The following is a 25,492-nucleotide window of genomic DNA, read 5'->3' on the forward strand; positions in this document are numbered from 1 at the left end:
AAATCTTTGGGGTTTACAGGTTCATATGGGTATAGGCAATCCTACTGCTCCCCAGAATCCACAAGGCACACCAGCAAATCCATCTACTACTCTATTCCATTAATATATGCAAAACAGAAAAAGGTACACCATTTTCTAATAATTTGTTTTTATGAAATGGTATATGTTTCTTTTGTTGAAGGAAACTGATTTGGAAATAATTACTCTTTTATTGCAAATGTTTTGAAAAAATATTTTCTTGAAAATGAAATTTCTAGTAAATTACAAAACTCAATAGGATATGACAATTCTAATGCATATACTTGGTTGCAGTCCATGGAAGTGTATTATGTAATCAAATCTGTTAATCTTTAAGTCCACATATACCTTTGCTTTTTTCTGCAACAATCAGAGCTTATCTTTCTAGAAACCATCTGTCTCTGTAGCCTACTTTATTATTGATTTTCTGAATTATGTTGTTGGTTTAAAAAGAGACTCCTATTTGCCTATTAGGATTTCTAATGATAATGGCTTGCTGTTGACCTTCAGGTAAAGTGCAATGAACAGCCAAATCGGGTTGAAATTTATGAGAAAACAGTGGAAGTCTTGGAGCCAGAGGTCACGAAGCTTATGAAATTCATGTATTTTCAGGTAGGTGTTAAGTAAGCCCAAATTCCATGTGTTTCAGTCATCACTGAGGCCAAGCTTGGTAGTGTAGAGAGTATAGTTGAAAATGCTCTTAGGGATATACCAGAGCTAACTCACTTTGCAGCAATATACCTACCTCAGATTTGGTGCCTTTGCCAACACCTAGTATGATTCTTCTCATGGGAAATGCAGCATGATAGTAACTGGATAGTCAGGACATGCTTAGCTGCCAGGGGAGGGAGCTTGGCGTGTTGTGTGAAGCCCCTGGCTTCACCAAGCATGGTTTCTAAGCCATAAACCATTCCAAGTAGCCACATCATGTAGAGTTTAGGAAGTTCCCTGTGGCCTGGGGTGTCAACCCTGTGCTAAGCCTGAGCCAAGTGAAAAAAATCTAAGTCTCTTGGCAAGGACGGCAAAGAAGAGGGACTCCGGTCACCCCATGCCGCCACCTCCTTGGGCTCTGCTTTGGGCCTAAGACAGGGATGGGCTTGTGGCTGCGGAAGGGCCCACTTGGCTTTGCTTGCTGGAAAGGAAGCAGCCAATCAGGCCTTTCCCAGCTCCCCCTGACAAAACTCAGGTTGCTCAGTGCCATCTGTGGGAAGGTTGGGGGGCGGCAGGAAGACACATCTCAACCCAGCTCCTACTCATGAGGCAGGTTGGGAGGGGTTGATTCTGCCTGGCAGCTGAGGCAGCCGGAAGAGGCGCACAGGCTGCCTTTCAACGGCCTTTGAAGCCTCATGTTAAGCGGCTCATGAGCCCCCGCTCCGGCGCCCAGCACTGGGCTCCCACAGGTGCTGCGGGACTTGGATTGCTCATGAGCAGTGCTGCTCTTCTGGTGTTGGAGGAGCTCTGGACAGGGAAGCAGGCGACAGCTGCCAAAAGCGCCCCCGGTCGTCTGCTGTCATCCTGCTCCCTGCAGTGCTCCGACACAGTGGCCCTGGGATGCCAGTCGGAAGACCGGGGCAGGGTGAGTCTGTGGACCCCAACTGTGCCTCATCATCAGTTTGGCACAGCTGCTACTCCCCCCCCCCCCCCCCCCCCCCGTGCAGTGGCTTAAAGGATCATCTAAACCTGGCCATTGCGCACCGAGAGCAAGCTGTGAGGAGTGGCACGACCGCAGTCCTGCACATTGTTAGCTGAGGCCTCGCCTTGTTGAAGGAAATGGTGCTTCTGACTGCCTGTGTTCATCTTGCAGAGTGTGAGCTTCTGAAATGTAACTTTTTTAGGTTTTAAATAGAAGTACAAATATTCTTGCAAATAAGTATTACCATCCAAATTGCTAAAGTGAAATAGGAACTCCATCACATCAAATGCAAGTATCCAGGTGGGATACTCTGCAGCATCTCCTTAACTAGTTCCCTGATTCCCCGTGTATGAAAATATGTCAAATGATAGAGGAAAGCCCTGTTACCACCTCATTCACTAGCCGGAGCATATAATCCTGCCCTCTGGCATGTGATGTGCTCTTGCTTGGGTAAAACTTCTGGAGCTGCACTTCCCCATGCTCCCTCCTTCTCCACCACACCACTGTATATCATCCATAGGGTTGTCCCATTTGAATGTAGCTGGCCTACTTTCTCTTTGCTAGCAAAATGTACACTTGATGTTTTCAAAACTGGCTGGCAAACGAGTTGCATGGCAATGCAGGCCAGCTTTCCTTCCCCTAATCTGATCTGTGCTGGCCTTATGTTTTCAAAGCACAAAATATAGTCCCAGTGAGAAGAGACAAACCCCAATGGTGAGAGTGTTAATAGGACTGAATATAAGTAAGCTAAATGTATCAGTAGAGAGACTTTAAATTTAACAGCAATCATAGTGTGGTTTGCCCAGAGTGCATAAACAAGGGTTACCAAATAAAGTACCACTGTTGTGGTTATGTTTGGCAGCCATTTTGTTCTTCACATATGTCATATGCACCCCTAACCACTAAAATATGGGTTGATTTGTTTGCTTTTTCTATTTGAGAACGATTATCTGTCAGACTCTCTGAAAAATTGTTTTGAGACCTGTAATTTCTACCTGAAATGTTTAGAAAGAAAGCACAAGAGAACATGGACTTAAAAGACTCCCTTGCTAATTGTGTCATATTGGTTGAAGTGTTGGCCTGGGACGTGGGCGATCTAGTTTCCACTCAGCCATGACACTTACTGGGTGACTTTGGGATAATTACAGACTCTCAGCCCAACCTTCCTCGCAGGATTGTTGTTGTGAGAATATAATGGAGAGGAGGAGAACCTTGTAGGTCACCTTGGGTCCCATGCAAGAAGATGGCAGATTATAAATGTAGTAATAATAATAATAATAATAATAATAATAATAATAATAATAATTCTGTTGTTACTTGCAACACACACAGAGACTTTCCTTCCAGCAGTTCTTATTTCAAGAGTGAACCACAGTGTTGAGTAAATAGGCCCTATTAATAGGTTTTTGCTATTCGAATTTTCCAAAGGGAGAAACCTTAAGAGACCATGTTTTAAGGGATTCATTTCAGCATTCTTTGGCTATTGTGATGAATGAGAATATGGTAATATCAAGGTTGGCAAAGGGGATCACAAGATTCTGATCAGAACCAATTATTCCAAGAAGAGCTTGCTAAAAGCTTTCTGCTTTTACCCAGTCTCTGAATTAACAGTCTCTTGCTGTCTTTCAGAGAAAGGCTATTGAACGATTCTGTAGTGAGGTGAAACGTTTGTGCCATGCTGAAAGAAGGAAAGACTTTGTTTCTGAAGCTTATCTACTGACACTGGGAAAGTTTATCAACATGTTTGCTGTCCTAGATGAACTGAAAAACATGAAGTGTAGCGTAAAAAATGACCACTCTGCCTACAAAAGGTGAGATTAGTGAAGAATCCTTTGAATTCTACCATTACGAGAGGGAATTTTTTGGGGACCCTTGAAATAATGGCTTGCATTCTTCCTGACATGGATGACTGTATTTAGCAGTAAAAGAGGTGTTTCTAAATCCTGGTGCTCTAGCATTATATTTACACTGAAGCAGAGATAATAAACTGGCATTCTTGTGTTTACTCTGTGGCAAGGACTCCTTTTATAAATCCCTGTTATATAGACAAAAGCTAGCATAATATACCGAAATACCATTGACTTCTGTTGACTTTCAGAGCAGCCCAGTTTTTGAGGAAAATGGCTGACCCCCAGTCTATCCAGGAATCACAGAACCTTTCCATGTTTCTAGCAAATCATAACAGGATCACACAGGTAAGGTACTTTTCACTGGTTATCTTGTTTCATGCTCAGCCAAGTGACTTTGCTTTGCTCTGTGAACACTTCAGCCCTGTGATTAGGACATTGATGACCCCTTTGCAGCCCATTAGAACTATTTGGCAGAGCAAAGATTGCTGTTCTTCATTGCTCTATGATTTGGGCCATTGGGTCTTCTGAAATACAAGCGGTCTCCTTATGGGGTGTTCACCTTGCCAGTTTATGAATCATTGAGGGCACAGGAAGGGAGCGCTGCTGGCATACTTACAACCATACTCCATGCAGCCCTTGCAGTTGGCATGCTAGCTTAAGAATTATATTTTGCCAGCTATCAAATACTGTAGAAGGAGCGAGAGATTCAGTCTCCTTTCAAAGAACTGCAGCGTTGAGCTGAAATGTTTTTATTCTGTGCAATGGATCAGAATTCGCAATGGAAATGTCCTGGGCAATACATATCTAAAGTAACTTCATGCCTGTTATTTGGTAGGAATTAAAGCTTCACGTTGTTTCAACGCTTTTCTTTTTGTTCGTACTTAATTTTTTGAGGAATTTGTGGCTTGTTGTTTTTAAGTGCCTGCATCAGCAGCTGGAAGTCATCCCTGGTTATGAGGAGCTGTTGGCGGACATTGTCAATATCTGTGTGGATTACTATGAAAATAAGATGTACTTGACACCCAGTGAGAAGCACATGCTCTTAAAGGTAATGCCTCCAACTCTTGGCAAGGCTGTGTTATCTGCCTCACTGAATTTCCACCTTACTTTGCAATTTCTTGCTTCAAAATAAATGCTTTCCTGGTTCCTGAATTAATTTTTTCTTGCAATTTTCGTCTTTCTTTCCTACTGTATCAGACTTAATGCTTCTTTTCTCTGAAGAGACAGCCTCTTATTTCCAAACATAGGTGCTTAGATATAAGGGGCACTAAGTCGTCTGCAAAGTCAGGTTGATACCTCTTCTTTCAATATCTTGCATTTAACTAGGAAAGGGATGGAAGTTGCTTCACTCCTTTGTGCCTTCTCTTGTGGGTTCATACATCGTGTTTACAGTGCATATGCGACAACCTATGGACTAGAGCTGCCGAAGTCTTTAATTTGCTTGGTAGAGGGAAAGCTGCCACATTTTCCTCCAGTTCCTCATGACTTGCTTTGCCATTATGCGGAAACCATCTTCTTCACAAAGACCAGACCTGGCTAGGGGAGAAGTCAGACTTCAGTAGCGGGACATGTGCCTTGCATGCAGGAAGCTTCAGGTCCATTATCCAGAATCTCCTGTTAAAAGGATCTCTCTGTGCCAGAGACCCTGCAGGCTGGTGCCAGTCAGGGTAGGCGATATAGGAGTGAATGAGCAAATAGTCTGACTTGGTATAAGAGACTACTGGTGAATTTCAGGAGAAAAATTAAATTGACCAGTCATAAATTAACAAACCTAACCGTGGTCTTAGATTACTTTCTTCTTCTAATTTTCCCACACGTAACATTGTTCACATAGGATGCTCTTTTATCCCGCTGAACAATATCTTGTTTTCCTTCTAGGTGATGGGTTTTGGTCTCTATCTGATGGATGGAAATGTCAGCAACATTTACAAACTAGATGCCAAGAAGAGAATCAACCTCAGTAAAATTGATAAATTCTTTAAGGTCAGTGTCTGGCATTGCTTTGCCTTGGACTTATTTCCAGAGGAAACAGTTTGGGAACTGGCTAGGAATAAAGTAAGCAAGCATAATACTTGCAAGATTGGCCTGCTGGCATCAAACATATTATGCAAATATCTGGCACTACAATACTGTGATATCTGAATGTTTCGGCAGATGCTGTATTCTGGATGCGAGTCAGCACTTGCTAAAGATGCAACCTCATCCTGCCTCAAGATGGGGCCTTCCTTCCCATTTCCATCACTGTGATGCTTCTGTTCCTGGTACCTGTTTTTGCAGGCTGAGTGCTTATGGCCCTGTTCCATGTTTACAGTGTAGCTACAAAATTGGCTTGTCCCCGGGCCCGGTGAGGCTAAAGGTCAGCTGCAGTTACGCTCAGGTAGATTTTGTGTTGTCCCCATGTTGCATTCAGGCTATGTGCTGGCATACTGAAAACCCATTCCCGAGCCTGTTCTGCGTCATCAACAGCATCTTCATTGGGAAGTATTGTTGCTCAGTGCTAAAGCACATGTTTTACATGCAAAAGTCCCAGGTTCAGTCCTTTGCGCCTTGAGGCAGGGATGGGAAAGATTTCAGTATAAAGTGGAGAGCCACTGCTCATCAGTGTTGACAATACTGAGCTGAGACGTAAGTGCTCCCTTGTGTTATTTCTTTATTTATTTATTTGCAGTATTGCTAGAGCACTCCGCATCCAAAGAGATCCCAGAGTGGCGAACACTATCAAGTTAAAGTTTTTTTTTAAAGTACTTCAAAAACAGTTTTAAAATATTAAGAGCATGGCTGGTCAACAAGAAAGGGCTTCCCGGAATGAGATTGGCTCATGTAGACACTGAAAACAGGAGAATGCCGGTGCCTGCCTACCTCCTGAGGCAGGAATCCCATAGAAATGGGGCCTCTCTGCTAAAGGCCCTTCTCCTGGTGGACCCCAGTTGAACTAGGGGTCCATGTGAAACCAACAAAGCTTTAGCAGCCCGAATTTAATACCTTTGCTCGGAATATTTGAACACTTTTTCCATGTCAGATATTTCTCATCAGATGAATGTGCAGCAAAGTTTCACCTGCTCAGTCAGAACTGAGAGAGATACTGTGGCAAAGTTAATGAGGCAGGCGGGAGCTATGAAATAAATTCACTGCTTCAGGCATTCTGCATTGCTGGAGCCTCCTGAATAGCCCTAGTGACTACTTGTAATATTCTTGGTAACCTGGATCTAGGAACTGAAGAGCTGTTCATGTGTTACAGTGAAGCTTTCATAATGGGTTTTTCTGTGGTGAAGATAAGTGTGTGGAGAGGAATCACATGTGTGAAAAAGTGGCAACCATGACCATGTACTAGTTCTGTTTACCAGGTATTTCCAGAGATAGGTGTTCCTGCCATACCTTGTAGCACTTACCACTGAAACACAAATGGAGACTTGACTTACTCAAAATGAATGTAGGTGTTTTAGACCTGGTTTAATGCTATATTTATTTCCATTTTAAATGAAGCTGCTGAAATGAAGTATGGACATTGCAAGTAGCTGGGACTTGTTTTGTCTGTTAATTGAAACCTGTGGCACGCCTGCTCTTTGGATGCTTTCTTTGTACAACATTCAAGTCATCTAAGTATTAAATGAGTTAATTCTGCATCAACTCTCTGATTTTTCCTGAAACTCAGATCATGAATGTATTTTTAAAAGTATGAGGGGTCTTCAAAAAGTTTCCACATTTTATATTTTGTACTTTATAAATATATTTCATATATGTTTTGCTGATGTCATTAAAAGTTGGTACAATGATGGGGAAAATGCTTTGCAAAGAAAGGTGACTATATAGAAAACTGATCTAATTTGTTTTTGAAATTCTTAATAAATAGAGTTTTTAAAAGTGCAGGAACTTTTTGAAGACCCCTTGTATTTATTCAGGGCTGGAACTATAGTATCATTTGCAAGCACTGCTGTGATTCCACCTGCTTCTGTTGTTTCCATTTTGATGCAGTCTTCTTCCCCATCAAGTTAAGATATGAGGGGCATGAATCTATATTATTAATGTATAGGTCAGTTCCATGTATTTCAGCATGGCATGCGTAACTAAGTACAATACTATTATCTAGATCATTTCTCAATGAGAAAACAAAGCAGTTCTTAAAAGTAAATGCAGCAAAGAACAAAGAAGAAACTCCTTATGGGGTTAACAGCTAGAACTGATTCTCTGTCAGGTGCAGTTTATAAGATACCTTAATTGCTTAGTTCCTTTATGTTACAGCCTCTTGTGGTCCTATTTTTTTCGATCTTTCCAGCTCATTCTCAGGCTTCAGACAGTTTTTAAAACTGTCTGGTTTAAAACTGTGGTTAAAAAATCCCCTGTTCTGACAGTTGATTAAAAGAGAGAGCAAATAGTAACATGTAACAACTTACCATTTTTGCCCTGTTGCCTACCCTTTTAAAAGCCAACCAGAGCCAAGTGTTGCACTATTTCCTGTTAATATTCAGGCTCAGACTTTAGTGTATTATGATGCATTCTGTAAATATTTTTACATCCAAACACTTAATGAGTCCTTAAACCTAAAGTTGATTAGAAGGCTTGCCAGATACAGAACCCCAATTTACAATGCTGCAAAGACAGTAGAAGCCACACCTGCTGGAAATTACATGCTTTTAAAAACCACAAGAGGCCTTCAGGATTTAAGCTAGGCACCCTTGCATATGTTTCTTTATATTAACACAAGAACAAAAGATGTTGCATATTTTCCATTGATGGTAGGTTGCTGTCCATTCCCTTGGTCTCTTTCATAAAACATTTGCACAGCATTTTCCCCCACAATGCATTTGGAGTGCTGCCACATCTTGATGCAGCTTTGTTTCAGCTGAAACATTGCAGAGGAACACAATCAGTCTTCTGGCCGCTAACTATAGCTGCTCTGCAGCACTTGAAAAGCAGTAGGAACTAACCTTTTGTTGTGGGTGGGAAGGGACAAGCTGATGATCCTGTTTTGTTTCCACCTCCAAAAACCTTTTCTTTTCCTTCATTCTGAATGTAACCTGCTTGCCTCCAGCTCCACTGCTCCCAGAGCATCCTGAATTTGCTGCAGATGTTCACACTGAAAGCTTGGGAATGCCTCTGTGGATACATGGCATTGCATTTGTCTTGTGAGTAAGGCAGCAGACCGAGTGTGTAAACCATCAACCTCCCCCTCTCCACATGTTTGATTTGGAGGTATTCAATCTGCAGTACTCCCAAATATAAATGCTGGCTTGCTACTGTTATCTAATTAAAGAACCTCATTTCCGTTGTGAACTGTAACCTAACTGCATTTTACTGTACCCTGCCTGTTCTGAAAATGTGACTAACTCTTCATCCAGCAATGGAAGAAGTAATCTGGCATGTGTAAAAAAGCTTTTTAAAAATCAGTTTAGGCTTATCCTCACCAGCATGGTCCACTGTTAAGAACCTTGACAAGTGAAAGGAGCGAATTCTCATTTAATATAACTGTAAAGATTTGGACTTTGCCATCCCTAGGGACAGGTCCCAGGATGAATTCACACAAACTCTGTTGCATGTTGCTTTTTCCTTTGCATGCAGATAAGAGAATGATCCCTGCATTTGCCAAAATACAATATCGGAACTGATTTATGTTATAATCTGATAGCTTTAGTTGAATCACCAAAAGCTAGAGTTATCCACATTGCAATGAAAGCTCCCTGGGTTCCGGTCTACATTTTTAATACAGCACTTGTGTGTGTGTGGGCTTTCAGTTACTTCAGCTTCCTAATACAGACTTAGTTGAAGCTTAACTTTTTTTAATGTGGACATATTCTTTGGTTCTTGCCTAAGCATTTACTCCATACAGTTTTTGGTTTCCCAGTTCAGAATGTGCCACTGGGACAGAGCATGAAGGGGTGAAGGTGCAGTACCAAGAGATACTGATTCAGAGAGGTGAAGCATGCCTCATCCTTCAAGGGAAGATGTACAATGCAAGCCACAAATCATTCAGATCAGGAACAAAATTCCATCTTGAGCACAAATATGATTATCTGCTATAGCAATGATTAAAAAGAATTTTTAAAAATTCCCTTTCTCTTCTAAGGGCTGTCTTGGTTTCTCTGGATCCTAAGATGGGATTCTATCATCCTTAGAAGTGTGTCAGGGTTAGTTTTATTGCTGCACAAGCTGGTCTACAAACTTGACCCGTTTTCTGTAAAGTCTTAGAAGTTGTTTGAAACTCACATATATTTAACTAGCTTAATATCTTTGACAGTTTTATCTGTCTCTATAAAATATCTTGCTGCCAGATGCTCCAGATCCAGTTATTACAGTTATTGGTCAATTCATACATTCTCATTGAGAAGAGCATGTTATCTGACAAACTTAAGTGTGCATTTCTCTTCCCATCAGGCAATAATTTTAATTGTGAAAAGTCACTGTCTGATAACGGACACATGGGAATAATCATAATCTTATTAACCTGATAGGATTGCCATGGTGGTGAAATGAAGACCATGAGGCAAGCTGTGTGTGCCTTCAGAAGATGAGAGAAGGCACCAAATTCCTGACTAGAACTTGTATAGAGTGTTGGCATGTATTGCTGGTGGTGATAGCAGGAAGCAGAGCAGGAAGTTACTGGTTCAAGAGATACTTTCTGGTTCAGGGGTTTAGAATAGAGCGGCCGGATGCAAAAGAAGAGAGCGCTCATACTCATGCAATGGTTCTGTAGAAAAAGGAGTTTCAGTTATGCAACTTGTCATGCAAGCTCACCTGCTACAATTCCTTCCTCTGTGCAACCCTTAGAGAAGCACGCTCCTTCTTCTCCGTTGCATCTGGCGACCCCAGTTTAGAACTGTGGTGCCGTTTTTGGTGTGCTAATACTCTTTCACTTAAATTCATACTGGAACATGGTTGCTCCCCCAATATGTGTGCTTTGTAAGTGATTATGTTGTATAGAGCACTGCTGACTCACACAGATGGTGGGTGAAGCAGTATCATTTCTCATAGCGATTGTTGAGTGGTAGTCACTGTGACTCTTTATTTGACAGAAGCTGCCATCTGACAGGTGTTTCTTTCTCAATGTGCTCCCCTTTCTTGAGTTCAGAGGGTTAACCATGCGCAGTAAAAGGTTGTTTAGTTGTTGAATGCTTCCTGGTATATGCTAACATCTTACCTCATAGAGCTTACCTTACCATCTTGAGAAGAAATGATCATTACGCAAAATGATAACTATGTCGCCCCATGACTACTTTACTAGGCCAAGATGTGTAAATCTGGTTTGAGATGTCATATTTGCTTGCCTTTAGGGGCCTTCTTACATGTTTCCAACTCACGTTGAAAATCTCAGAATGCCTTTTGCTCACCCAAGTGTTGCTGGGACAGCTTTTCCAAAGCTTGATCCCCTTCTGTGGCTCAAGACCCCTCCCACATCTCCTGAATTGCTCTCTCAGACCAAAGGGAACCTCTCTGCCTTATTTAAACCGTCTTTTGTTTTTTCTTCCAGCAGCTGCAAGTGGTTCCTTTATTCGGCGATATGCAGATAGAGCTGGCCAGATACATTAAGACCAGTGCTCACTATGAGGAGAACAAATCCAAGTGAGTGCCTGCCATAATGTCTCTTGGCTTTGGTGTGTCCTGGTCAAGAGAGGAAGTTGCCAAGACATTGGCAACTCTCCTGCTCTCGTGTGTGAGATCTGTGCATGAGTGCCTGTGAGCATGTGTCCATGTGATTATGTTACTGGGCATGACTCCATAGGAGTGAATGTGTCAATGTAGGATGTGTGGGTTCATCATTTCTCATCCTTTCCTTACTGTACCTTGAATGATACTGATCAAGCAGTGCAGTCCAGTCCAGTGCAGAATTGGGTGTGCCCAGCACCTTGAAATAGGCTGTTGCAGTCCCAGCTATTCTTGTTTCTGTCTTTTTCTCCCAGCCTTCTTCCAACAATCCTGGCAAAAAATGAAGTGGGATGTAACAGGCTGAGAGAGCTCTTTCTGAAACATTGCTATCATTGTTGAATCCATTTGCTCTGCTGTCTCAGTGATCCTTTCCGGATTTGTTCCTGTTTTGATCCAGGCCTCAGACATCCCAGACATGTACGGTTGTGACCTTCAGGTAGAGGAGCACCACAGAAGCGCCAAATATTTTGAGCTCGCCCAAGGATCAAATCTGGGATCAATAAGTCAAGCGTGAATGTGGCATTTTGCTCTTCATTTAAATTGGCAATGTGGAGCTCTCAGGCCCAGAACCTGGACCTGCTCCCTTCCCAACCAGTCCAAGTTCTGTGGCTACTCTGCAAGCTTCAGGCTTAAATGGGCACTCAAATGAAGCAGTGCAGGGACCAGGCCAGGGCCATCCACCTCACATCTGACAAGCGAATTTTAGTCTCTGTGAACCTCTGACTTTGTTGGAGCACTAGCATGTATCCCGTTGGAGTTCTCCCAAGTCGTGCAGACCATGGTCCTGACTTCTCCCCTTGAGTTACCTGCTTCCTATTTCCTACTGCCTATTACTTCCATTTGTTTCAGCATCAGTCCTTGCTCATCATTCAGGGCCTCACCTAAGCGGGCCTCACCTGCTGGTCCCAGCAGAAGACACTTGGCTTGCTTCGAGCAAGATCCACATTGCCTCCTGCCTGGACCCATGTTGCTTTACCCATCCTGCTTGAACCTGCAACCTGCTTTACAAACTCTCCCTAGCCTTTTGCTTGGTCACAATCCCCCCATGCTTCTATCCCATCTCTGTTCCTGCAAAGACTTTCTCATTTCCCTTCCAACGCTTACTGGTTAGACAGACTTGCTGGTCCCTTATTTGTGAACAATCTCTCTAGAATAAATTGTTCACAAATAAGAAACATGCAAACCTTTGAAGCTATTTGGAGTTGACTGTGAGTGTATAGCAGTGGTTTGTGCTGTGTGTGTGTGTGAGAGAGAGAGAGAGAGAGGGAGAGAGAGGGAGAGAGAATGCCTGTGAGTGTGTGTGTGCACACAACAGTGCATGATTGGCTGATGGGCATCCATGTGGATGGGAGCAGGTGAATGGTTCAGTCTTGGTGAAAGCGTATATACGGAGTACACTTACATGTTGGCAAAATGGATACATGTGTAAATGTTCGTGTGATAACATCCTCTGTGGATATATTTGTGAATGTTCCATTCTCTGTCTGTACTTGCATGTGTACTGTCCGTTCTGTATGTGTTTATGCTTGGTGGTTATGAATGCATGTGTGAATGCTAATACTTGGAATGTGAGTGAGGTGTTCCTGCTCTGGGGAGTTTTTATCCACATTTTTCAATAGGATATAAAATCCTCCAGAGCATGGATCCAACACTTTCTCTATCTGTCTAGGCTGCTTTTTCAGGGGAGAATAGTTATGAGATGAGACATACAAATTTTCAAGCAGCAGGGCTTTCAAAAAGGCAGCAGAGATAAGGAAGAGTCAATCCCATTGGTTCAAGCTAGACTCTTTTCCAAGGAAATTGATGATCAAGATTCAAATCATATGGCGGAGGGGGGAAGTGAACTTCCAGCCCCGTAGTGTACATGCAACATGACTCTGCTGCCTTGGAGGGTATTGTCAGTCATTCCTCAGGGAGTACCAGTGAGAATAGATATGCTGTTGAAGGTTAAATTAAGAGTTTGTTGTAAGCTCTCCCAGTCCACTTCTCACACGCAAGAAGAGACATGGCTAGACTCTCCACACAGTTCTCTTTGGAGCATCAATCCTTCTGGCCACTTACATATGTCAATGGTAATGGCTGCTGCTAATTGTGTTACAAAGCCTTGTTTTGGCCTGGTGCTAATATTGATGGCAGGACCACCAGCTTGCTTAGAATATTAAATCTAAATGTCCCAACCGATATGCATTGGATAGCACTTTCAGTCTCCTTTCTATGCCATAAGCTGATGGACTTGTTTTGTGAAGTGGCCAAGAATACAGACCAATTCTGTGGAACTTGTTTCATGATGCTGCATAGATTTAGTCCAAGATAAGACCTCAAGAAGCTAAAGGTTGTGGGGTAATCTCTTGTAATCACCCTTACAGAAATTCAGGTTTCAGTGTACCTTGGTGAAGAAGTGGCAAACAGTGCATATTAACATTCAATGTTTCTGTGTTGCGATCAGTCTAAAAGTATCTGACTAATGATTTGCCTTACCAGCATGAATGTATGGTTAGTTTCTTACTAATAATTCTAACCTTCACCACATACTGCCAAAGTCTGTTGGATCCCAGCCTGAGCTAAATCCATGGAACCTAGGAAGATCTTCCATTAATGGAAGTTGTTTTGCAATGTATGTGTTTAACCCCATTTCTAACATCTTCAGTTCCCTCCCAATAGTCAAAAGACAGTATATTTCCTCCTGTTGTCCTCATTTACTAACAATTCCTTTCTTGCTCGATTTTCAATCAAAGCAGAGTGGCTCCTGCAACTCTCTCCTTCCTAGGGGAAAAGATTTTGGACATGAACTGGTTGTACAACAGTTTTCTTATTTCTTGCACTGTCATGTTGTTCCCTCTATTATGCTCTTCCACCTTCATGCCAAGAAGCAATTAACCATGTTTTTCTCATGTGGCCTTTTACCTCCATGTTAGGGCAGAGATTATATGTGACAGGCTGGGCTAGTGCAGCAAAGTAGCTGATCATCTCTGTTATCCTGCCAATTCCTTTGGGGAAGCAGGACACTGAAAGGGTAAGAGTAGAATATCGGGGTTAGAAAAATCTGGAGCTATTACAGGACTTGCTCATCTAGTGTCAACATAACAGAACTGCATCTATCTCAATATAACAAAGGATTCCAAATATGGAGCAAGAAAAATGAGAAACCCTGTGTTTTTATGGCTAATGACACACAACAAGCACAGGTTTTGAATAACAAAGCAGTTAGCACAAGCTGGTAGCCCACAGATGTGCCATGGACTGAAGTTTGTTTTGTCCAAAATAGTTACATGGCCAGTGAGTTGGGCTAAATTCGTACTCCTAGGAAAGGGGAAATGAATGGTTCATTGTGAACATCACATGAAACCATGCTAAGGATGCTGAACTGTTTATTGATTTTTGGTTGATACTTGAATTGACAAACTGTGGAATACCATGAACTGGAAACTGGAATCAGAAGACTGTATGAAGTGCATTTGTCGACCTTCAGTGGGGCTGACTGTGATCATAGTTGCTGTGCCTCCAGAGGCCTCCACAGAACAGAAATGGAAATGCTGAGCAGGTGGAAAATAAAAACAGGCTGGCAAGTTTGTCTACATTTAGAAATTCCAGCCATGGTGATGTGTGAACTGAGTCAATGTGGGTAAGTGCAAGGTCTTGCACTTGGGGCATAGGAATGGGTCTCATAAATGCAGGTTAGGGGATAAGTGGCTGGAGAACAGCACTTGTGAAAGGGATCTCAGGGTGCTGGTTGACTGCAGGCTGAACATGAGTCAGGAGTGTGATGCGGTGGTCAAGAGGGCGAACGCCACCCTTGGTTGCATAGCCAGAAGTGTGGCTTCTAGATTGAAAGGTATTACTTCCACTCTGTAAGACTCTGGTGTGCCCGCAACTGGAGTATTGTGTTCAGTTTTGGGCCCCTCATTACAGGAAGGATATACCCTGCTTAGAGTCAGTGCAGCATAGGGCCACCAGGTTGGTGGCTGGTTTGCAGGGGAAGTCGTATGAAGTGAGACTGAGGGAATTGGGGCTTTTCAGCCTGGAGAAGAGGAGACTCAGAGGGGGTCTGTTGGTGACATACAGGTATGGGAGGGGGTGTTACACGGAGGTGGGTAGAGACCTGTTCTCCCCTGCAGAGGAGGGCAGGATGCGCTCCAACAGGGAGACCCAACCCAGGGAACCAAGGTTCAGTTTAGATGCCAGGAAGTACTTCCTGACAGTCAGGACCCCGAGGGTGTGCAATGGGCTTCCACGGGGGGTGGTTGAGGCCCCATCAGTGAGGGTGTTCAAAGATAGGCTGGACATGCACATGGTGGGCATGTCGTGAATGGAGCCAGCTGGAGCTGGAGGTCAGACTAGATGGCCCAGGAGACCCCTTCTGATTCACTCTGTTTCTATGTTTCTGTAAGTTTTGATGCTCTAGTGCTTTTGGAAAATAGGAGGTTGAGCCAATCAGGCATTATAATTCCACCTGCTACATTGACCATTCTGTTTTGGTTTTTGATGTGGGCACATGACCAGAACTGAAACAAAATATTAAGGAGACCTTTCATTTCCTGCTTTCAGTGCAAATGTTGGTTTTACATTATAATTACTGAAAACCAGTCTTCTGCTTCCCTCACCCGTTTTCTGAGCAGGCGATAATTTAGTTTTGTGCCTGTGATAGTTCTATTAGTGCAGTTTTCTTTATGGCTGCAAAATATGTCGATTGTAGGTATATAATGAAGGTGTGAATTATGAGGAGGCTTCAGGGTTGTTCTGAGCAATTAACAGGTCCTGTAACATGTCCGCCAGGTCTATGCACAGCTTAACAGATAACTGCAGGGCACAGCAACAAGCTCAATTATGCTGGATGTAACAATGTGCTTGTGAAGTGAAAGAGCAGAGGCATCTTGAGTCATGGCTGTTGTTTCACTGTGATGAGTGTTAACTCAGAGGCATTGGTTTTCTGCCCAGGTGGACATGCACTCAGAGCAGCATCAGTCCCCAGTACAACATCTGCGAGCAGATGGTGCAGATCCGAGATGATCATATCCGCTTCATCTCCGAACTCGCTCGGTACAGCAACAGTGAGGTAAGCTTCCATGGGAAGGAAAGAAGGCAGTGCAGGAGACAAAACGGGGAATATTGGGGGTGGACTTGGGAAAATCTCAGGCTGGTCATTAACTCTGTGAAACTGTGACCTTTCAGTTTTCCATCTCTAACATTAGAATGCAGCTAACCTATTCTTATGAGAATACATACAATTACCTTTATGAAATACTTGTGGCCCAGCTAACCCGATTCTACCTGCTCTGACTGGCAGCAGCTCTCCAGGTACATGGGCAGAGACAGACCTTTGCCAACCCTGTTGCTTGTGATCCTTTTAGCTTGGAATTCCTTGACTTGAATCTGAGACCTCCTGTATTCAGAACAATGTACCATCCTCTGTCCTTCCATATTGCATGTCCCTCTCTGATCTTTTACTTTCCCCTCTTTAGCCACTTGTTTAGCTTTTGCAGTTCACCAATTTACTCAGCATCTTATTTCTTTTTTTAAAGTGTTAATAGATCAAATGGGATAAAAACTGAACGCAAGATAAAATACATCCAAATCTGTTAGGTTTCGGACAAAACCTTCAAGCTCTAAAGTTTTTCTTGTAGTAGATCAGCAAAAACTTATACTGATGTGGGATAACCTGGCAGGAGGAAATAATATGATCAATATAAGACATAAATAGGTATAGGACTGGGCAAAACTGGGAATTCCATTTTGTTTAACCCTAACGGAACATTTCCAATCCGGCAATTGGTGGTGGACTGCACTGAATTTTTTTCAGCATCTGTGAGTAATGCATGCATTTTTAAAACATTTCATGCAAATATACTAATTGTAATATGTAGATGACCCTGTTAGCTCTGTTAGCCCATTTTAAAGCTCCAAATCTTAAAAGGAAGCCTAAATTGTAACAGTTATTGTCAAAACTGTCAAAGTTCCTGTAAATGAGGTAGCTTCTCACTTTCTGCTCATGGAGGTTTAGAAAAAGGTGAAAAGGTACAAGAGACTAAGAACATTCAAATTGACAAATAAGAAGAAGGGGATCTCACAAAAAGGGGATGATCTACTGGGCACCCCCTTTTGCAAGGAAAGATCCATTCAAAGCTTTTCTTTCTCTTGGCAGCTTGCCTTTTGAAGGCTGTCTGGGAAGACAAAGCAAGAATTTAATTTGTAGCCTTGTTTTCTCAGTGTTGTTTTATGCTGCCTCCTGCCCTTTGAGAGGAGACACTTCCAAGGACATTGACAAGGCTTTGCACACATGCAAGTGCACAAGTACACAGTTGGCAAAGTCCGATTTAAAAAACATAAGTTTGTGCAAATTTCAAGAATAGTTTTTTTAGTGCACAGATTTTTTTTTTGCTATTAAAAAAAGTGAAAATCCTTATTCTGGCTCAACTTCATGCAAACCTAATGGATGCCAGCAAGGGAAAAGGCTGTCAGATGACTGTGCAAATAGAATTCCCACACATCTATAATACCGTACTGTGTAAAATGATAGCAAGGCTTCCTGTGGGAGGTGAGCTCGTCCATGAACAAATGATTCCACAGCCTCTGAAGCATTGCTAGTTAAAATCACTGAACTATTTCCGTGGGCTATAAATATTGATCTTTCTACTAATAAGTGCAAAATAAACATCTTAAGCAATGAAGACCACATTTCTTTGGAAACATACTCAGAAGTGCAAGCTTTCTTGGAAGTATTTTGTTCCAAGTATATCATTAATAGCTTTCCCCAGATCTTTTCTCCAAATATCTCTATCAGAGGATAAGGATACAAGTCTCTTGACAACATCTCCAGCATGTGTTTGAAACTGTTTTAAAGATCTTTTGTGTCTTGTATGAAATTAAGTACCAACAAAAATGCTCTGGAACTCATTTTCCATGCCACAGTCTTTGCCCTTGTTTTGTGAAACACTTATCCCAGTGGGAATTGCCTGCCAGCATTCTTTAGTCCACTTCTCTGCACATGTGTAAAGCTTTAGAAGAACCAGACTTAAGTCGTGTGCAGACATTTGTTTTCTGGGAGGATTCCACAGACAAGGAAAAAGAGCAGGAGCAAGCATGTTGGCTCCATCACTTTCTGTCATTGTCCTCATCACTGCTGTGGTGTTCTGGGCAAACATTTATAGAGAGGAGCTGTTTGTGTCCATGTTGGCTGTATGTGCCTGATTTCCCAGGGTTCTACATGAATACAGAAGGTTTGCTTCTGCAGATGTTTGGCATGAACACAGGGAGAAAAATGAGGAGGGCAAGGCCAACATAGTTGTCTCCTTTTTCTTTGTGTGTAGAGACAAGAGAGATAATATAAATTCTTCCAAAACAACTCAGCCAGGGTTCCTTTACAAGATACAGGCACATGATTGTTTTCAAATGCTGGATGAAAAATATCTGGTGCCAAGAGTTTTGCCTATCCTTTCCATTCTGTGAAAATTCTAGCAGTGAGAAGGTTCCTGATCTATTATAAATGTTATAATGGAATGACCAAGAATTTATTAACAGGAAAACCCTGCACCTCCTATACATATTCCATCCCAAGTCAATGAAATGTTGTGTGACAATGTACATTTAGTGGTGCAACTGGCTATTTTCACAGTTGAATCTTATATTTGGACTCCCCAGCCCCACATGCTCTGCCCCTTTTTCCATTGGTCTACTAAAAGAAGATCTTCTGGGCTTCTGCCCCGTAAAGCCATTAATTGCTTTTGCCATTTTTTAAAATATATCGTCTGGGGTATCAGTTAAAATGGTCTGAAGCAGAAACATAAGTTTGTGGAGTCATTTTGGTGGACACAAGCTTTGCATCTCGTCTCAACCATGTCTGTTCTCTTCTCGCTCCCATTTCCCCTGTAGTCACTTTTTTTTTATCCTTAAAGTCTTACTCAGAGATTAATCCCAGTTAATAGAAATAGTAGCAATTGAAAAAAAAGATAAGATTGAGACATTAACTCATATGTCCCTCAGATAGAAAGGTGTCTGATGTTCTGCAGGTTGTGACTGGCTCAGGGTTGGACAGCCAGAAGTCAGATGAAGAATACAGGGAGCTTTTTGACCTGGCTCTACGGGGACTGCAACTTCTATCCAAGTGGAGTGCACATGTTATGGAAGTGGTATGTATCAGCCATAGCCATGTGTGTATATTAATTCCCAGGCCACAGATGCCAACATGAAATAACCCAGAAATTCTCAATGCAGAGGAGAAATTGCCTGATCATTAAATGATCCAACACATGTTCGTTCAAAATTGGTGTCACAGTTATGTTGACTTTTGTTTTCTCTGTTCAGTATTCTTGGAAGCTGGTCCATCCCACCGATAAATTCTGTAACAAAGATTGTCCGGGTACTGCTGAGGAGTATGAAAGAGCCACACGGTACAATTATACCAGCGAAGAAAAGTTTGCATTTGTGGAGGTGGGTGGCTACATTGGCTCATTGCATATAAAGCATCAAGTGTGGCTTGAAAAGGGTGATCTGGGGGGTGGATATTAGCTCTGCTCCTTCTTGTTACTTTTGTCCAAGCTGCTTCTGCTTTGATTTTGGACTATTATGCTCTAAGGCAGTACAAGCAGTCCCCAAGTTAATAAACATCCAAGTTATGAACAACCTGTACTTGCACACAAACTGCCATAAAGCCTATTCATGTGTGTGTGTGTGTTTAAATCACTGCAGGAAATCATCACCACCATAGAGGGAGAGGAAGCAAAAGGAGAGGGGGGGCCCTCCAAAACATGCCTTCCTGCCCCAGCCACCAAAAGAGGGAAATCTCTCCAGTGTTTCCTTGCTTCAAAGAGGAAATGTTGGTGAATTTGGGGGATGGTGGGGCTAGAGATATTAGCAGTTTTTCTACTTTCATGGGGGTCCTTGCACCCCAACCCCCATGAATGTGGAGAGCCAACTATATGTGATCCAACTGACATACAAATTCAACTTAAAGATGAATTTCCATTTTCTCAGGAACAGAACTCACTTGTAAGCTGGGGACTGCCTGTAGTGGGAAACCTGTGACCCTCCATACATTTTAGCCTACAACTCCTAGCCAGTGTAACCAATGGTGAGGGATCATAGGAGTTATAGGCCAAAGTATCTGGAGAGCCCAGAGTTGCCCACCCTTGATTTAACCTCATGATATATCTTGTTAAACAGCACTAATGCATGATGAGCAATACCAGTATTGTTTGGTTGCATAGCCCAGCCATAGTTATTATTACTAGCAATATACCAATGCTGATTCCTGCAGTCTGGCAGAATCTGTTACCTTATCTGTGCAGTAAGCAGATTTTTTTACCAGCCCAGTTCCTATAAGAGAAGTGACTGTGCTGGCTATATGCATCCTCTGGTTCCAGATGCTGTATTCCTCCAATGGGGGGTCGGATGCATCGGGGCTGCAGCCTTCACCCAGTGCTTGTGGGCCTCCTGAGGCGTTTGACTGGCCATTCTGGGGACTGGACTAGATAGGCCTTGCTCTGATTCAGATGGGCTCTTCTCACATTCTTCCATTCACAGATTTGTGTTCTGCTTAGGGAAAAGTGTTGCCCCTTTCCTCCCAATACTGTCTGCATGCAGGGAATCTCATTAATCCAAATTCCTTTCCAGATTTGCCATTGACATCTGTGGTTAGTGTCCAAAGAACTGTAGAGGTCTTTACAGGGCTTTAGGTTTGTGTTCTTGGAAACACATGTCCTCATACTTACGCGGGCATCTGCTTTTGAAATGGAGCGTGGTTTCAAAAGTGGTCTGCAGTGTGGCTGGGGAGCCAGCCCCTCAAAAAAGAAAAAAAAGCCACTGGGTTAGCACAGCCTGAGTAACTTTTAGATCTTACCTTGTACAAGTGGAATCATAAAACAGCTTTCTTTATCCAGTACGTGAAATAACAGTTTCAGTGTGTCTGGTTAATATTATTAAGAACTTTTTACTCATTCCTTATCAGGAATTATTTTTAATTAATAATAAAACATGATTAGAAAGGGTTTTTTTTGTTTTACTCCAGCACTGTTGTGCGTGTTTGCACATTGTGAGTGTGAGTGTCAAGGAAAAGGTTTAATGTGTTTTTGAACTGCTAGATAATTTTGAAATGATCTCTCCCTCTGCCCCCTAGAATGAAACACTTTGTGGCTGTCAATCTTTCATTAATGAGATTGATTCTCTGATGGAACATGAAAGGAAGGCATGTGCTTTCTTTCTTTTTTTAAATAGGAAGGCAGAGAAAACAAATGCTCCTCTTTTCTAATTCTAACTCCAGGTGATAGCAATGATAAAAGGCCTGCAAGTGCTCATGGGCCGCATGGAAAGTGTTTTCAACCAAGCCATCAGGAACACGATCTATGCCGCTCTGCAGGATTTTGCCCAGGTGACACTGAGAGAGCCACTGAGGCAAGCAGTCAGGAAGAAAAAGAATGTCCTGATCAGGTGAGGCTTCGGGTTTACTGTGTGCTTTGAGAGAAGAAAATTAGATGCTCCGCTCAGTGCAGGACTGCTGCCAAAGTTCGCAGGCCTGGAGTGCATTCCCCAGGGTTCCTCTTACTGTAACCTCATCACATTGTGCACTTCCCTGCATGTTCTACACATGATTGGCACCTGCTGACACACCTTAACGAGGTCATAAGAGGGGCAAGAGCCTCTTGAGGTCCGTAGAATAGTTCCAATCCTCCTGCCCACTCACACACAGCTAGCACTGAAAGAACCACACCAGCTGCCTCTTCAAGGTTGGGAAGTGAGCTTTGGATCAGGGCCGTCTTAACGCATGGGCCTGATGGGCACTTGCCCATGGGCCCCATACTAATCTGTGTATGTTAACCCTTGGAAAATTGGAAAACTTCCCAAATTAACAGTAGCTGTAGTTGTCGTAGGGGCCCCAGTACACTGCTTTGCCTGGGGCCCATAATGCTGTTAAGAAGGGCTTGCTTTGGATCAAGGGTAAAGAGGGTGTTCCTGTTGTCTGGGAAGGGAGGAGACCTCAGAGGAGAGGTTATTATGTAATTAGTGTCATCTGCAGCCTCTTCCCTCCCAGGCTGCCTTTGGATGGCCAAAAATGCTCTAGATGCAAAGCAGCAAGAGCAGGAAGGAAAGATCAGCTCCAGCACTCCTTCTGTCCTGCATAGGGTGCTCATCATCTTCTGAGTTCAGAGGCTTATGGTTGTCTCTGCTGACCCTTTATGGTCCACAATTCAGAATGTCCAAGCATTTGTGTGAAAGGGTTTTTTCCCCTTGGGTTAGCACTCAACACCAAAATTCCATCACGTTATCATAAACTGAGTTTCCACTTGCATTTGGGGCACAAAATCCGACATGCAGCTTGCTGGCTTGTGGGGCTCGACTGCAGAACCCTGAGACGGGTCGTATAGGGAACTCTTCACTATTCATAAATCATCATAATATCGGTATCACTTGTGCAGACCTGGTTCCAGGATCAACTTGTCATCCATGTATCTGTTGCACTTTGGGATGGTAGTTCACTTGAAGAGCCCTTGTGGGCAAGGTTCAATCTTTGGCATCTCCAGGTAAAATGGTGACCAGGCTGGAAACAACTTGCAGTGAAACTCTGGAAAGACACTGCAAAAGTAGAAAATTGCTAAGCTAAATAGAACGGTGTTTTCCCTGAGTTTGTTTGTTTGTTTGTTTATTATTTCATTTTATTTTTAGCCTGCCCCATATTCATGAAATCCATATTCATGAAATGAACATTCCAGGAAGCACTGATATTGTTGCCCTTTGGAACTGAACTGCTGGAACTCGTTAGTACAGGTAGTTCCCGGGTTATGAACAACTCATACTTACAAACGAGCAAGCCAGGCTTCCCATCTTGACCTTGAGCAGCAAGCAGCAGCACCCACTGGTACTCAATTGTAAATGGCTGCTTTCTGCTGGGCAAGATCAGAAGTCAGAACTTGTTCCAGGCAGAAAGGAGAGGAAGGAAGGAGGAAGGAAAATGTGGTTCCAGCAAACAGTGAAACAACTACAGCAGTAATCCCCCTCCACTCCAGCAGCACAATCAAACCCTGACTCTCCACAGGGTCTATCCCCTCCAGCATCAACCCCGTGTTTTTTAATGTTTAATTGATTTTAACTGAGGTTTTAGTATTTCAATTGTTGGATGCTGTGGTGTTTCGTTTTGTTCTACTCATTTTATTGTAACCTGTCCCAAGACACTAGTAGGGGGTGGGGTAGAAAGGGTTTCAATCAGTCACTCAATCAATCAATAAAATCTCCATCATCATCTAGTTAAGGTTAGGCTTAATGTTAGCTCAAGAAGTATTAACCTTTAATAATCTTTTTTACTGGTTTTTCTATCTTTCTATCTAAGCTGTTTTAAAAACTGTACTATATATCTACACATATGCAGATTCTCTCTCTCTGTCTCCAGTACCTGTAGTCACTTTAGCATTACTGTATTATTATCACTATTAAAATGCTGTATTGTGTTGAGATGTTTTAGTGTATATGGAAATGTTTCTTAAGTGTTTTATATGCTTTTTATATACGAGTTACATACAAATTCAACTTAAGGATGATCTCAGGAACCATAACCCAGGGACTACCTGTAACTGCAGTTATAGAATAGGCTATTGAGTTAAGTGGAACATGGATTATATTGCAATCACGTCTTTTATAGCCACAGACTTCTTTCATAGCCACAGACTGCCCTTGCTGGTATGTTTGTGTAAATGTTCCACTATCAAGTTGCAATTTGTTATAGGCATCCTTGTACAAAGAACTAGGCCACAGAGATAAAATGAAACTCCTTCAAAGAAGTACCTGCCTCCAGATCTAAAAATCACATTCAGTGCATTTTAAGCTATGTATTTATTCCTGATCTTCCAGGCATTTCATAGCAGCTTACATATGGTTCCCAGGTGATTTACCATCTTTCAGATCACTCTCTGATCAATCCCTTGGAGAAATCATTTATAAATAATACTTCTAATTAAGTAGACTTCTTGTCATTTTGGCAGGCTCAGACTTTCTGTCTGTATTTGAGTCTGTAAGTGATGCATTTTTCTGAGGCTGAGAAGAGCCCACAGTCCTTTTACACTCAGCACTCATACTTTATACATACATGCTCATAGACAATATTTTAAAGATTTATTAACACCTACCAAGTATATTTAAGAGAATTTAGAAAGAAACTGGTACCAGTTACATGAGGAGAAGAAAACAAGACAAGCCACGATGCATACATTACTAGTATAGCATTCTATCAACAGAGTTCATGCCCTGCTAGGAATAATCCTACACAGTTGCTTGCTTTTACTTTCATCAATTTTATCCTTGAACGTGTTCCCACCCAGGTTTACATCACAATCATCTTTGTTGTTTTTGCTGCAACAAATTAACATTACCAGAGTTGTTGGTGTTGGCATCTTTATAAAGCCACATTTGAGTCACACTCTTAGGGCAATATACATGAAATTGAGCTATTTAATCCTCAATTTAGCAATTTAATCCTGAGCTGTTTAATCAATTGAGATATTTAATCCTTAGAACAGTCCCATAAGGTAGGCTGTGCTGAAGTTGACATCCAGTGAGTTTTAGGGCAGATTGGTAATTTTAATCAAATTTCATTCATCTTCCCAGTGTCCTTCAGGCGATTAGAAAAACCATTTGTGATTGGGAGGGAGGACGTGAGCCTCCAAATGACCCTTGTCTAAGGGGGGAGAAGGACCCCAAAGGCGGTTTTGATATTAAGGTTCCTCGGCGAGCTGTGGGTCCTTCTAGCACACAGGTATGTACTCCCTTTTCCAGGTGCGGAGACTTGTTATCTATATAAACACAATGTTTATTGTGATGATGGTCTTCTCTTTTACTGTAATACCTTGGCAGGTAGGGCACTGCAGTTGGCAGCACTGCTTGCTGCCCTGGATGCATTGCTGATAACTTCCAGGTCAGTCCTAGAGACATTGGCCCAGGGACAATGTAGATCTTTTGTAACATTAGACCGTGCGCTCATTCTTACATGGGAAGAGCCTCCTTCATCCTGCCAAGCAGATAGCAGCATGGTCTGCTCCAGCGGTGCTGCTCACATCTCTGGTGGGCTGCTTGAAGGCCCTCCCTGGATACTACTACTGGAAGAATGCACTGACAATCCTGGCAAAGGTGCCATGTTGTGTGGACATTTGGGCAGACTTGACTAGTCGTGTTGGCAGGGGATCGTGGGAGTTGCTGCCCAACACACTAGAAGGACAACAGGTTGGGGAAAGCAGGTTATACAGCCAATTTATATCCCCAAAGTTCTTTGTGAGTGCAGGGTCATCACCAATCAACACATCATGTGCAGGACCTTCATTCTCACTGTGTGGGGCTGTTATTTGGAAGCAAATGCACTCGGGATCCGTAGGTCCTGCTT

General features: G+C 42.5%; 1 protein-coding gene across 1 annotated transcript in view; it reads left to right on the top strand.

Annotated features, from left to right (window-relative positions):
* CYFIP2 (cytoplasmic FMR1 interacting protein 2) overlaps positions 1–25,492 on the top strand; it is an 83,926-nt gene that overhangs the window by 16,712 nt on the left and 41,722 nt on the right. The window contains exons 5-15 of the mRNA XM_044450964.1: positions 529–630; positions 3,281–3,462; positions 3,750–3,846; positions 4,421–4,549; positions 5,380–5,484; positions 10,964–11,055; positions 16,075–16,192; positions 19,143–19,262; positions 19,438–19,563; positions 21,392–21,558; positions 24,724–24,871. Coding sequence (XP_044306899.1) covers positions 529–630; positions 3,281–3,462; positions 3,750–3,846; positions 4,421–4,549; positions 5,380–5,484; positions 10,964–11,055; positions 16,075–16,192; positions 19,143–19,262; positions 19,438–19,563; positions 21,392–21,558; positions 24,724–24,871 — 1,386 coding nt within the window. The remainder of the gene's footprint in view (positions 1–528; positions 631–3,280; positions 3,463–3,749; positions 3,847–4,420; positions 4,550–5,379; positions 5,485–10,963; positions 11,056–16,074; positions 16,193–19,142; positions 19,263–19,437; positions 19,564–21,391; positions 21,559–24,723; positions 24,872–25,492) is intronic.

The sequence above is a fragment of the Varanus komodoensis genome, unplaced genomic scaffold, assembly GCF_004798865.1.
Source record: "Varanus komodoensis strain SLA01 unplaced genomic scaffold, ASM479886v1 scaffold6_1, whole genome shotgun sequence".
Lineage (NCBI taxonomy): Eukaryota > Metazoa > Chordata > Lepidosauria > Squamata > Varanidae > Varanus > Varanus komodoensis.